A 14180-nucleotide genomic window follows, 5' to 3' on the forward strand; every position below is an offset into this window, starting at 1 on the left:
CCACTACCATCAAGGAAAGGGGATCAGACACTTTTCTACAAATGACTATGGCAGTTATCAAAAACTCAGGTCAGAAATTTTGAGCTAAACAAGGTAATCAAAACAGGGTTGAGCCAGAATGGGTAATCAAAAGCTAGAATCAGGTGATCAGGTTGAGTTTGGAAATATGGAGGATGAATGAGGGTATGAGAGATGGAAAGTAGATGTGATAAACAAGAAACAAGATCTGGAATGCTGGAGGTCAAAGTCAGGAGGGCTAGGGAAAGAACCAAGGTTGAGATTTAGGGATTAGATTGTCTTACATGAGAGAAGCACATTGCCAGCAAAGAAGGGATTAGGGCCTTAAATTCTAGGTGCCTTCTCCTGTTGCTTACTACATTTCACACTGGTTTGTAGATTATACCAGTTTTTCTGGTCTTCCTGCTTCTCCATCTAATGCTGACAACCAACTGGTGACATTAGATATAGATTTTCCTACAAAATTTGTTTTATATATATATATATATATACATACATACATATTTGTGTGTGTGTATATATATATAAATATATATGTGTGTGTATATATATAGTATGTATATATATGCACACAGATATATATCTGATATAGATTTTCATTCCAAATTTACTTTATATTTTTGTATATATATGTATACACGCACTCTATATGTATGTATGTGTGTAAACATATGTATATGTATATATACATATATATGTATAAGTAGTCTAACCAGACTATATTCCACTTTAGTTCCTCTTCTTACCCCGTACTTTTCTATCACTATTTTTTATTCATATTATACTCTTACTTGGGAGGCCTCTAAATCTTCCCAAACCAGATACTACCTCCTCTATAAAATCTCTACCCCTCCCCATTTCTTTGTTTGGACCTCCCCTTTATGCCTATATCATTCATCCTTGTAATCTTTGTGTATATCTATATTTTCCCCACATTGGACTTTATTTTGCTTGAGAGCAGGATTTATAGCAAATCTATCTTTCTAACCATAGTATTTTAGCATAGTGCCAAGCCTGTAGTAAGCATTCAGTAAATGTTTCTGTATATAAACACACACATACATATATATACATATGTGTATGTATATGCTATGATCAGAGCAAGCAGTGTCACTACCTTACTCAAGAATGTACAGTGATTTCCTGTTCTGATCAAATCCAAGATTTTCCTTAATACAGCTTTATTCTATCTGTCTCCATAATCCTAATATACACCTCCTCTACTCAAGCTACTTTTACACTTTTCTGTGTGTTGTACTTATTTTTACCTTTTCTATTGTAGTTTCACCCTTTCTCTATTTTTTTCATCTGTCTAGACTATATATATATATCCTTCAAGGCCCAGCTCAAGCCCTATCACCTCTGAACTACATTCACCTCTCTCTTTGAACTATTGATCAAGATATTTGTAAAGCCTTTAGCAAATGTTTGTTTCCTTTTTTCCTTCCTTTGAGCTCTTGAATTTATAATTAGTATCTAACAGTTTTTAAAATATGATTAGAATTTAAATCCTACATATATTTAGCAGCAAACTTTAATGATGCTTAAAGTGTATATATTGCCTATGGATCTGTAAGTCTAAAGTCAGTATATACATAATCACATACTTAAATTTCTTTATTTTAGAAGCGTTATGTTCTGTGTTAGCAAAATCAACTGTGTCATTTGGCAAAATTAGTAATTCCATTCAACAAACATTTATTTTATAACAAAATAAACCTTGTCCTCCAAGAACAGTTTACTGGGAATGATATGGCATGTATGTGCATGGATGAGATAATACAAAGTAACTAAAAAGCTAACAACTGAAATAAATAGGAAGGATCACTATAAAAAGTTGAACCTAGGGATTCTATGAAGTGGAAATGAGGACGCAATGAATTCTAAATGTAGCATCAGGTGGAGTGGATGTGTAGGTAGGATGGGGGTAGGGGGAGGGACCAGGACTAGTGCAAAGGTATGAAAACAACCGGCCTAACTGAAACATAGGCAGCATCAAGGGAAATGACCTAAGATCAGTGTAAGACATATTATAAAAAATTTTAAATGCTAGACTAAGGATTTTGTATTTTATCTTAGAAGCTGTAAGTAGGAAGATTCTTAGTAAGTGCTAGTTAATTAGCTGACTGGAAAGAGTGCTAGATTTGAACTCAGAAAATCTGGGTTCAAAATCTCCTTCTGGCACTTACTCCTTGTGTGACATTGGGCAAATCACTTCCTTTCTCTAGTCATCAATTTCTTCAACTATAAAATGAGGAGGTTTGACTAGACCCACTATGTCAAATGTTTAACAAAATAAATAAAAAATAAAATAAGGTTTATTTGTGGTTTTCCCAATCAATAGATGGCCTTGTAATATTAGGTTGAGAATTAGGGGACCTTGATAATTTCCTACTGTATTAACTAATTCAACAAATATTTATTAACTACCATCTATGTGGTAGATAAACAGGGAAGAATTACTTTCAGTTAATTGCTTAACCTTTATTATTTATAAAATGGGATTGTTCTTACTCCCACTTCCCTCATAGAAAAGTTGTGCAAAATTGAATTACATTAAATTCTTTAGGAGTAAAGACTCTTTTAGAAGGAGTTAGAGAGTAAAGGTTCTAGAAATCTAGGAAAGGTGTGGTTAGAAAAGATGGACCATATATTGGTCCATATATTGGAGAGTCTGATGTCCTCATCCTCACAAAATGTTAAAATGCCAGCGAAGGACTCCAGTGAATTTGGTGGATTCTTTGTGGAACATTTTTGTAGGACATAAAGAACATCACAGGACAGAAAAGTACAGATGGGTTTAAGACTGCACCAAAGGAGGGTATATATATATATATATATATATATATATATATATATATATATATATATATATATATATATATATGTTGAATTTTATAGATTAATGCTTTTCTCTAATTGCTTCATGTGCACCATTTCAGCCCAAGGACCATTTGAAACCCTTCCTGATCCTCCCAGCTGTTGCCATTTTCCTCCCCAAATGTTTTGCTGTTGTTGTTAATTTGCTTCAGTAGTGTTTGCTACTTCCTTCTTAAGCTTATTTTACTAATGAGGAAACTGTGATAAACAGGGTTGAGTGACTGGCCCAGGGTCACATAGATAGTGTCTGAAGTCAGATTTGAACTCAGGAATATGAGTCTTCCTGACTCCAGGCCCAGCACTCTACTCTGCTACCTAGCTGCTCCATCTCCTCCTCAAATGACCTAGTATTCATTTTGTATATAACTACATATGTAACTGTTGTCTCTCCTGATAGAATATTTCAGTTTTATTTTTGTATTCCCAGTGCCTAGGACACAGTAGGTGCTTAATAAATGCTTACTGAGTAATTTATTAATCAATATAATTAATCTGTAAGCTCTTTAAGGCTAGCAATGACTTATTTTCTCTTTATTTCCCTTCCTCCATTGTGTTTTTTTTTAGGGTTGGCTACCTACTTGATAGTTTAAATAGATTGATTAATTTTAAATTGGTTATTAGTCTGGGGTCTAAGTATAAAAATTTATCTCCTAGTTCTTCTCCACTGATTCTTTGAATTCTTGATATACATTGCTTTCTCAGGATGGTTGAAAAGGAAAAGGACTCCAATTTTAGTTCATCTGTGTAGAAAATGTCAGAAAAATATAACAGACACTGAACTTATATTTTCTTCATGGCAGCTAAACAACTAGGTAAATCTGAGCTACTTTAATGGACTTACTTTCTTTTTGGGGTGAACAGGTGTTTGGGATTATATTATAAAAATCACTACAAGTGTCCAGGATCTTGAGCAAAGGATTCAGAAGACAAAAAACAATGTAGATGAGATTCAAAACATCATGAAAACCTGGGAATCTCCCATTTTTAAGAGGAAAGATGGAAAAAAGGAATCTCTACTTTATCTAGAAGACCGTCAAGAACAACTGGAAAAATATTACTCTTTTATCACAGAATCTGGCCTTAAGATCCATGCCCTTGTTCAGGTAATGACTATATTCAAACAAATCTACTAAGAATGGGGGGAAAGTGGTATTAAGGAACTAGAGAGTGAGCCCTGGGTATTATATATAAAAAGTTTCTGTGTGTGTATCTGAATACACACACATAAATGTATTCTATAGGTAATTCATACATGAAAGACATCACTGAATTCTGTAATTCTCATTCAATTGTTAAAGGTTTATATTAAAAGAAAAAGGACTAAAGCCAATACATTTCAAAGGTGAATGGTCAAGTTTAGTATTCAAGTCAGTGACATTTTTTCAACCTACATGTGAAATACTTCAAAGAGAACTAAATGAAAAAACAGTGTCATCAACCACGGAATGCTAAGACACATCAAGCTACCCCATCTCTATAAACCTCACAGTAACCTAAAGCCAATTAGACAGACTAGGGAAGAGGAGAGGTATTAATATGATCTCTAAAGATCTGTAAACTCACGTGAAGCATCTGCCTTTGGTGGGGAGGAGATGGGATGGCAGAAATTACAGTGAATTTCTTCAAGCAGTGGGAAATATCCATTAACTGGTGACAGTCCAAAGAGAGTAAAAATCATCAAAATTATGAACTAAGGAACCTTTGAAAGGATAATGTAGTTGTTGAACTTTATGACCTTCTACATCATTGTTGCTACCTGTGCTGCAATAATATTTAGGGATTAAATATGGGGGTAATGTTTCAAATATTCTAAAAGGTTATTTCATTGGTGTGTCCATAACTCCTTCATGCCTTAGTAAACAGTTTTCATGAGTACCTGGCACTTATTGATTTATCATTTATCATTTATATTGATATATGATATATTTATGATTTATATTATAATTATTGATTTGTCATTTATGTCCTGATTTCTGAGCCAGTACCTCCCTGTTTTTTCTCTTTTCCAGGAAAACCTGAATCTCTTTCTTGCAGACCCAGCATCTGATAGGTGGAAGGCATACATTGACTATATTGATAACATGGTGCTTCATGGATTCTTCCTTGCTATTGAATCTTCCCTCAAGTATCTCCTGGAAAATACTGGTAAATGGCTTTTGACTCTGGATTTTTATTGTGGAATATGAATACTGATGAAATCCCCTAGGTGGAAAAGGATGGTGAACCTGCATCCTGAAAACTAGTGTGTCAAATAATGAAAGTCCCAGCTAGTGAATCTATCTAAGCTTCCCTATGAATTCAAAGGGCTTGACTTTAACACTAGAGATCCCATTTATAGCAAGATCGACCACATCTCCACTTCAGGGTATCATTCTGTAATTTCAGTGTGTTCATGTTCAGTTTTTCTCCCATGTGACTTCCCAGTGTATTCCTCCCATGGTTAACAACCAGTAATTAATGCCCAGTTTCATTTAACTAATTAACATCAATTAGCTTTTCCAAAAGAATATAACAAGCACAGGAATACAAACATTTCCCCACTCCAACACCTGGAGGGTATACTCTCTCCAGTACTACCTTTGTCCCTTGGAAAAGTGGACTCCAACTTAATACAAATATCTGCATATCATTCCACCAAGTTCATGACCAAATGTCAGTCTCATCACAGCTACCATTGGGCTGAGTCCTGAACATAGTTCTATCCATTGATGCTAAACTCGTTGACCCCAAAACCCAGTATGTAGTCAGCTCCCAGACCTGCTAGTGATTCGCTGTTTTGACCTTGTGAAGCTCACAAGATCATAACTATCAGCAGGTCCCTTCTTCTAAAAGCAGGAAACAATCGAAACAACAGAGATAAAAGCAACATTGAGGTTAAGCATGCTTGGCTTTGTGCTGGCTCCAAGTGAGATTGACTGAGGCTTGCCCCATGTGGCAACCCTCAATCAAGAGCTTTTTTTTCTTTCTCCAATGCCAAAAATTCTAGAAAGAGCCCACAAGAGAATAAATTTTGGCTGATTAGTGCCTTTTTAAAATTACACCAGTTAATGGCTCCATAGCCAACCAAAAAAGCTTCTGTTTACAGATCAAAACCAGTTTCTGAATGTCTGTCTGTGTATACTCCATATCTTTACACTGGCTCTTCCATTAAATCTACCTCATCAAACCTTTCTGTAAACAAGCTTCCAAGCCTCTTACAGATAGGCAAAGAGGTAAAGGTGGGGACTACGAAAGGGGTATCACTGATAAGCTCTCTTTCAGGGGAAGAGAAATATTCTATAAAGGGAGGTGGGGACCTTACAATGGGTATAATCTGCAAGGAGTGACTGTTCATACTGCCTCAGAAGAAAAGAAACTAGAACTTCTGGGTCAGTAGAGTGGGAGCACATGGACTGAAGGAGGAGATTTCAAGGCTAATGAGGGGGGATGACCATGGTAAATAAATAAAATAATTTTTAAAAACCCTTTAAAAACAAGTTAAAGGGGGGCAGCTAGATGGCGCAGTGGATAGAGCACTGGCCCTGGAGTCAGGAGTACCTGAGTTCAAATCCGACCTCAGACACTTAACACTTACTAGCTGTGTGACCCTGGGCAAGTCACTTAACCCCAAATGCCTCACTAAAAAAAAAAAAAAAACAAGTTAAAGGAAAGGAAAAAGTGATTTTATTTATTTAACTGAGAAAAAGAGGGAATAAGTCAAAATTCCATAACAAGGGAAAGAGATATCAAAAGTGAGTGAGCAAACTTGAGGGTGAAGAGAAGAGAACAGATGGGAATAGGATTGCCTTAAAATAGATTAAATTAAAATAGCTGAAGAGACATAGTGCTATATTTACAAAGGAAGAGGGGGGAATCCTAATTTAGAAAACAAAATATTATAGATGAATGGAGGAGAACATAAATCTTTTACAAATTTAAAAGTAAAAGGATAAAACCAATAAAATAAAAAAGAGTGGCAGATTAGATAAGGAAACAAAACCCCACAAGATGTTGCTTAAAAGAAATACAACTAAAAAACCACAGACATAAACAAGAAAAATAAAGAGCTGAAACAAAATTTACTATGTGTAAGGTGAATGAAAAAAAGCAGAAGTTGATATCATGCAATCAGATGAATCAAAAACATTCAAAACATTGAAATAGACAAAAAAGGAAACTACATTATGCTGAAAGGAACCATATGCTCAAAGCACCCAATATTAGTATTGTAAGGGCTAAAATTCTAGCTATACTGTCTAAAATATCCAATGAGTGGTTGCCAATAAATTATAAGCTTTAGCAAGAGTTAGACTTTTAAGCATTTATTAAGGAGAATAAGAATTTGATGAAGAGAAAGAGAAAGGCCTAGATTCATCTATCTATTAAAGGGAGAGAGCATTCCTAACTCCGCTCTCCACCAGAGTCCACATGAAAGAGGGTGAGCCAGCACGCCAGCCTCCCCCTTTTTCCTCCCACAAGCAAATGTCACTTCTTGACGCCAAAGAAAAGACACATGGTCCTGCCCTCAGAGGCCCTCTCCTCATGTTGGAGCTTTCCTACAGTAAGTCTCCTGCAGGTGGCATCATTCCAATTGTTACAGTATTAAACTTTTATGCTCCAAATGCATCTAGGTTGGTTAAGGCAAAGCTAACTAAGTTTCAAGAAGACATAGACAATTATATAAAAGTGGTAGGAGATTTCAATGCTCCTCTCCCAGTTTTAGATAAGTTTAAGAGAAAGATAAACAAAAGGGAAAACACAGAATTGAGCAAATTGCTGGAGTAACTGGTACTAAAAGACCTAAAGAATATTCTGAACAAGGAATGCTAAAGAGAATAGGCATTTTAGTATAACATGGAACTTTTGCAAAGATTGACAATGTATTATGAAATGAAGATATTGCAAACAAATGTAAAAAGAAATAGTAAACACATCCTTTACAGAATAAAAAAATAGTAATCATTTTAGGAAACACAAACAAAAAGTACAAACCCAAATGAATACTTAATCAAATCCTAAATAATGAATAGGTTAAAGAATAAATAAAAGAAACAACTAATAATTAATTATGTGAAAGAAAAATTATAACAATGAAACCACATGCCAAAATTTCTAGTATGCTACTCAAATAATCCATATGGGGAAAATCATATCCCTACAAATATACATTAAAAAATAAAACAAGAGAGGATTGATAAACTAAATATACATTTTAAAATTTAGAAAACCAATAAACCTAAGATAAACAACAAGGGAAGATATTAAAATTATGGGTGAAATAGATAAACTGAAAATTAAAAAGCTGTAGAAATTATAAATAGAACTAAAAGCTGGTTCTTTGAAAAGGCTAGTAAAATTGATCAACTATTAATCAATATGATGTAAGAGGGCAGAAAATCAAATAAACAAAATAGCATATAAGCAAGATGATATTGTCAAAAAAATAAACCACAAAAAATAAAAAGAATTGTCAGAATCTCCTATGCATAATTTATACAACCAAAACTGAGAACACAAAAGAAATAGTGGAATACCTTCAAAAATATAAAACTTCAAAACTAACAGAAAGCCAAATAGATATCTTAATTAATCCTATCTTAGAAAAAAAGAACTGCAACTAACTTTGAAGAAACTACCAAAGGAAAAAAACTCATGGTGCTGATGGGTTCACAGGAGAATTACTTCTTGTTATTGGGGCAGCTAGGTTGCACAATGGATAGAACACTGACCCTGAAGTTGGGAGAACCTGAGTTCAAATCTCACCTCAGACATTTACTAGCTGTGTCACCCTGGGCAAATCACTTAACCCCAAATACCTTAAACATCTGGGGCCATCTCCAGTCATCCTGATGTATGTCCTGCCACTGGATCCAGATGGCTGTGGAGGAGAGAATGAGGCTGGTGACTCTGCACAGCTCTGCCTCACTTAAATCAAATTCAGTACAAGTCATGACATCACCCTGATGTCATGATCCTCTTTGAGAAAAAAGGACAAACAACAACAGTATTTGATATTGTTCAGTTGTTTTCAGTCACGTTTGTCTCTTTGTGACACTATTTGGCATCTTCTTGGTGAAAACATTGGAGTGGTTTGTCATTTCCTTCTCCAACCGGTTTTACAGATGAGGAAACTGAGGCAAACAGGGTTAAGTGATTTGCCCAGGACCACACAGCTAGTGAGTGTCTGAGGCCAGATTTGAACTTTGGAAGATGAGTCTTCCTAACTCCAGGCCTGGTGCTCTATCCACTATGGCACCTAGCTTGCCCCAATACTACACAAATTATGCTCAAATTTGAGAAAGAAAGCACCATACTAGATTCATTTTTATAAGAGAAATATAGTCCTAATATTTCACCTGGCAGAAGGATTAAAACATTGAAGAGAACTATAGAACAACATTATTAATAAAATCATATCTAATTTTAATTAATATTCAAAAATTAAATGTATTGAATAGCAATTCATTCAAGAAAGTATTCATCAAGACCAAATTGATTTTGTACCAGTAATACAAGAATAGTTCAACATTAGGACAATTAGCTTAATCATATTTTTCTTTAAAAATCCAAAGCCACATTATTACCTCAATAGATGCAAAAAAATACCCTTTGACAAAAATAAATTTATTCTAAAAACCCTACAAGGTATGGGTATAGATGGACTTTTTAACACCATAAAAAGATCTAATACCAAAATATGCAAGTTTTATATGCAATAGGGATACACTAGAAGCTTTCCCAATAAATATGAGTATAAAACAAGAATGCCCAGAACTCAATAAAATAACAAAATTCATTTAGAAAATTAAAAGATTGAGAATATTAAGGGAAATAATGAAAATGGAGATAATAGCACTTCCAGACCTCAATATATATTATAAGCAGAAATCATCCAAACCATCTATTTTTGTTTTAAAAATTAGAGAAGCAGAGGGCAGCTAGGTGGCACAGTGGATAAAGCACTGGCCCTGGATTCAGGAGGACCTGAGTTCAAACCTGGCCTCAGACACTTGATACTTGCTAGCTGTGTGACCCTGGGCAAGTCACTTAATCCTCATTGCCCCACCCCCCCAAAAAAAATTAGAGAAGCAGATCAATGGACTAAACAAGGGAGAATCAGCAGCAAAGGAACTCAGTTTCACAGTGTTCAATGCACTGGAAAACATAAATTACTTAGGAAAGAACTTCCTATTTAAAATAAACTACTGGGAAAATCAGCGTGCAGTCTGGCAGAAATTAAGCTTAGGTCATCACCTTACATTACATTCCATAATATATTCTAAATGGATAAATAGCCTTAATCTTATTCTAAAATAATTAGTAGTAGACTAAATCATATACCTTTCACAGCTATGGATGGTAAATGAGTTCTTACCCAAATAAAAGATAGATTCATTTTCAAGAGTAAAGATAACCTTTCATGAAATCAAAAAGCTTCTGCAGAAAGAAAATTAGTGCACCAAGGATAAGAAGGAAGTGGTCAAATGGGAAATAAATATTTGCATCAAATTTATCTGAGAAGGTTTTAATATCCAAGATATATAAACAATTAGCACATACACACACAAACATGGATATGAACAAACAGTTCTCAAAATAAGCAAGCATATGTACAAATGCTCCAAATCAATAACAGTAAGAGAAATTCAAATCAAAAGAACCCTACAAACTGGCAGCGATGACAAAAGATGAACAATATTCCATGCTGGAGGAGGTATTGGATGTTAATAGGCACACTACTGCGTTGTTCCTGGAGATATGAATCAATACAACCATTTTGAAGAGCAATTTAGAATTATGCAAACAAAGTAACTAAAATGTCCATAACCTTTGATCCAGAGATTACTTGACTAGTCTTATACTCAAAGGAGGCTATTGATTAAAAGAAAGCCTCCTATATACCAAACTGTTTATAGGAGCACTTTGTGATAGCAAAGAATTGGAAACAAAACAGATGCTCATTGATTGGGAAACAGATAAATAAATTGTGGTGTGTGAATGTAATGTAACATTACATGTGCAGGTGGTACATATAGAAAAGCATGGAAAGTATATGAAGTAATGCAGGGCAAAGTAAGCAAAACCAAGAAAAAAATATGCACAATGACTACAACAGTATAAATAGAAGGAACTACTACCACAAAAAAAACAAAAGTTAATGTAAAATTATAATGAATAGGTATTGCTCTAAATAAGAGATTTGAAAAGATACCCTCCCTGGCCCCTTTGCAAAGTTGGGAGGTCTCCAAGTGTTGCAAATTGCACATATTTTCAGCCTTTATACACTAATGAATTATGCTGTATTTTTTCCTCTTTTTTTCTTTTTTCTTTAAAAAATATTGTTATATGAGGTGACTCAGATGGGAAGAAGGATGGATGGATACTGGAGTAAATCATGGTGATTGAATAAACAAAAAAAATGAATAAAAACATTTAAAAATTTTTAAACGAAATGGAAAGTTAAATCAAGAAGGCAATTAATGACTCTAAAGCTATAACTAGGTAGTGATAGACTTTAATGATAGAGTCAATGAAATATTGAGAAACTATAACTAGACTTCACCTGGAATTTGTTAAGGGTTTTTATAAAAGCTGAAAGATAGCATGTAATTTAAATTTCTAAATGTAGGTTCTAATCTGTCCCCCCACTTTTGGGGGAAACTGACTAAAATCACTGATAAATGAGTTTAGGTTTTTTAAGGGTTTATTGAAAGACAGTAAAAGAAAGAGAAAGATTGAGAACAGAATTCCTACAACCTGGCAATCCTATCTTTCCTCAACTCCTCTGTGAAGTCCTCTGCTGCCACCATGATGTAAGGAACCAAAAGAAAGCCAGCTCCCTGCACAGGCTCAGCTTCCCCCTTCCTGTCTCCTCCCAGCAATGGGAGGTTCTTCAAGCTGATTGGTTGACTGGGCTGGAAGGTGGTCAAAGTTCAAAATTGCTTCTGAGAACCATGCTTTCTTAAGTACTTTCAAGTACCAGCCAGATGTGCTTAGAATCTAGTTAACTAGAAATCAGCCATTAATCCAGTCAATAGCCAAGTCCAATTAAATCACTTTAAATCAATCTCCAGATGGGCCCCTGAGTATCTGCTAAATCCATTATCTTAACACAATATCAAGATTCAGATTTGGATGTGATGTATGCATGTAAAGAACAGGTCAGGTTAGGTCAAGATAAAATGAGGGCTATAATACAACCAGTGAGCAAGACTGAGATTATGTTATGGAGTGGCATGGCCACAAGAGAAGGTACAAATGCAGTGTCTCCACCTAGTCTCCATACTTAAGTGTAGTCAGATGGGCATTTGCATATAGTTTGTTCCAAGAGTACCACAAGGATCAGAGACTTCACCCAATCAAGAAGCACTTGGTAAGTGCCTACAATGTACAACTCAGTATGCTAAAGTTCTAGATATACAAAGACAAATAAAAGGCAGATCCAGCTCGCAAGGAGGTTACGTTCTCCTGGGGGTACAACTTTGAAGTATATGACACAGTGGGTAGAGCACCAGGCCTGGAATCAGGAAGACCTGAACAGACACTTATTAGCTGAGTGACTATGAACAAGTCACTTAATCTATTTGTCTCAGTTTCATTATCTGTAAAATGGGGAAATTAGTACCTATCTCACAAGGCTGTTGTGAAAATCAAGTGAGATAATATTTGTAAAGTGTTTATTGCAGTGCCTATCAAATAACAGGTACTATAAAAACAGTTGTTATTATTCTTATCATCATGATCAATAACTGTATGAAATATATGTAATATATTAAATATATAAATACATAAGACATTATATAATATATTGTTTAAGATAAATAATATTGGAAGACACAGAACACTAGAGGGATTAAGAAAAGCTTCCCATAGGATATGACATGTTTTGAACCTTAAAGTATTAAAAAATATGAAGAAAAGGAAGGAGTGACTTCCATGTATGAGGACAACCCATGCAAAAGCATGGGAAATGGACAGTGTATAAAAGGAATGGTAAGTGGTAAGTCTGGAACTAAACTTTGAAAGACTTTAGATTCCAAGGTGAAAATTTAGTCTAGAGGCAATAGAGATCCAATGAAGTTTTTAAACTAAAGAATAGAGACTCAGGTGAAGAGACTAAAGGAAGAGGGATGGAGACACAGACACAGAAACAAGTGAATGGGCAGGAGTTAAAGGGTGGAGGGTAGGGCAGCAACCAGCCTGATTTTGAGGTTGCCTCTTGAGGAAGGAGTTCCGGATATGTCCATCCCTCTAAGTTGAAATTGGAGTTAATATATTTATTGTTGTTGTTGTTCTTGTGCCATTGTATGTGACTCTTTGTGACCCTGTTTGGGATTTTCTTGGCAAAGATCCTGGAGTGGTTTGACATTTCTTTCCACAGCTCATTTTAAAAATGAGGAAACTGAAACAGGGTTAAGTGACTTGCCCAGCATCACACAGCTAGTAAGTGTCAAACGTCTGAGGTCAGATTTCAACTCAGGTCCTCCTGAATCCAGGACCAGTTGCTTTATCCAGTGTGCCACCTAACAGCCCCAAGATCCAATAATGATTTAAACCAGTGGTGTCAAACTCAAATAAAAAGGAGCCCTTAAACAATACATTAGTTATCCCTGAGGGATGCATGCTGATTTAGGAAACTACATATTATCATTACCTATGTTATATTGTGTTTTTATTTATTTTGCTAAATATTTCTCAATTACTTTTTTTTTTTTTTTGGTGAGGCAATTGGGGTCAAGTGACTTGCCCAGGGTCACACAGCTAGTAAGTGTCAAGGGTCTGAGGCCGGATTTGAACTCAGGTCCTCCTGAATCCCAGGCCAGTGCTCTATCCACTGCGCCACCTAGCTGCCCCTCAATTACATTTTAATCTGGTTCAGACAGCACTGAGGAATTTTTCTCATGTTTGATGCCCCTGACTTAAACAACTATTTTAATTGCATTCTTTTTATGAAAAAAAATAAGATTGGTGAGATTGTGTACTATTTCTGTTATTCTTAGTTTGCTATACCTGATAAAATTTTGTCCTTTGGATCTATAAAATTATTAATACATACCACAGTTCACAAGTTGATCATTAGTGGAATTGCAGACATGAAATTGCAAATGAAATACTTAGCTTAATACTATAGACTATTAAACCTGAAAAAAATAAAACACCTTAAAAATCATCTTGTCCAAACTCCTATGATCTAGATAAATAAATTGATTCCAGAGAAGTAACGACTTGTCCAAGGTCACAAAGATAGTTAATGGTAGAGTTAGAAAGTGGACTCAGACAGGCCTCCTGATATCCAATCCATT

At 35.1% G+C, this 14180-nt stretch overlaps 1 protein-coding gene across 1 annotated transcript in view; it reads left to right on the top strand.

The window, feature by feature from the left end:
* DNAH9 (dynein axonemal heavy chain 9) overlaps positions 1 to 14180 on the top strand; it is a 455137-nt gene that overhangs the window by 106171 nt on the left and 334786 nt on the right. Inside the window, exons 14-15 of the mRNA XM_044002519.1 lie at positions 3760 to 4001; positions 4908 to 5043. Of these exons, the coding sequence (XP_043858454.1) occupies positions 3760 to 4001; positions 4908 to 5043 (378 nt within the window). The remainder of the gene's footprint in view (positions 1 to 3759; positions 4002 to 4907; positions 5044 to 14180) is intronic.

This window comes from Dromiciops gliroides, chromosome 4, assembly GCF_019393635.1.
Source record: "Dromiciops gliroides isolate mDroGli1 chromosome 4, mDroGli1.pri, whole genome shotgun sequence".
Classification (NCBI taxonomy): Eukaryota; Metazoa; Chordata; class Mammalia; order Microbiotheria; family Microbiotheriidae; genus Dromiciops; species Dromiciops gliroides.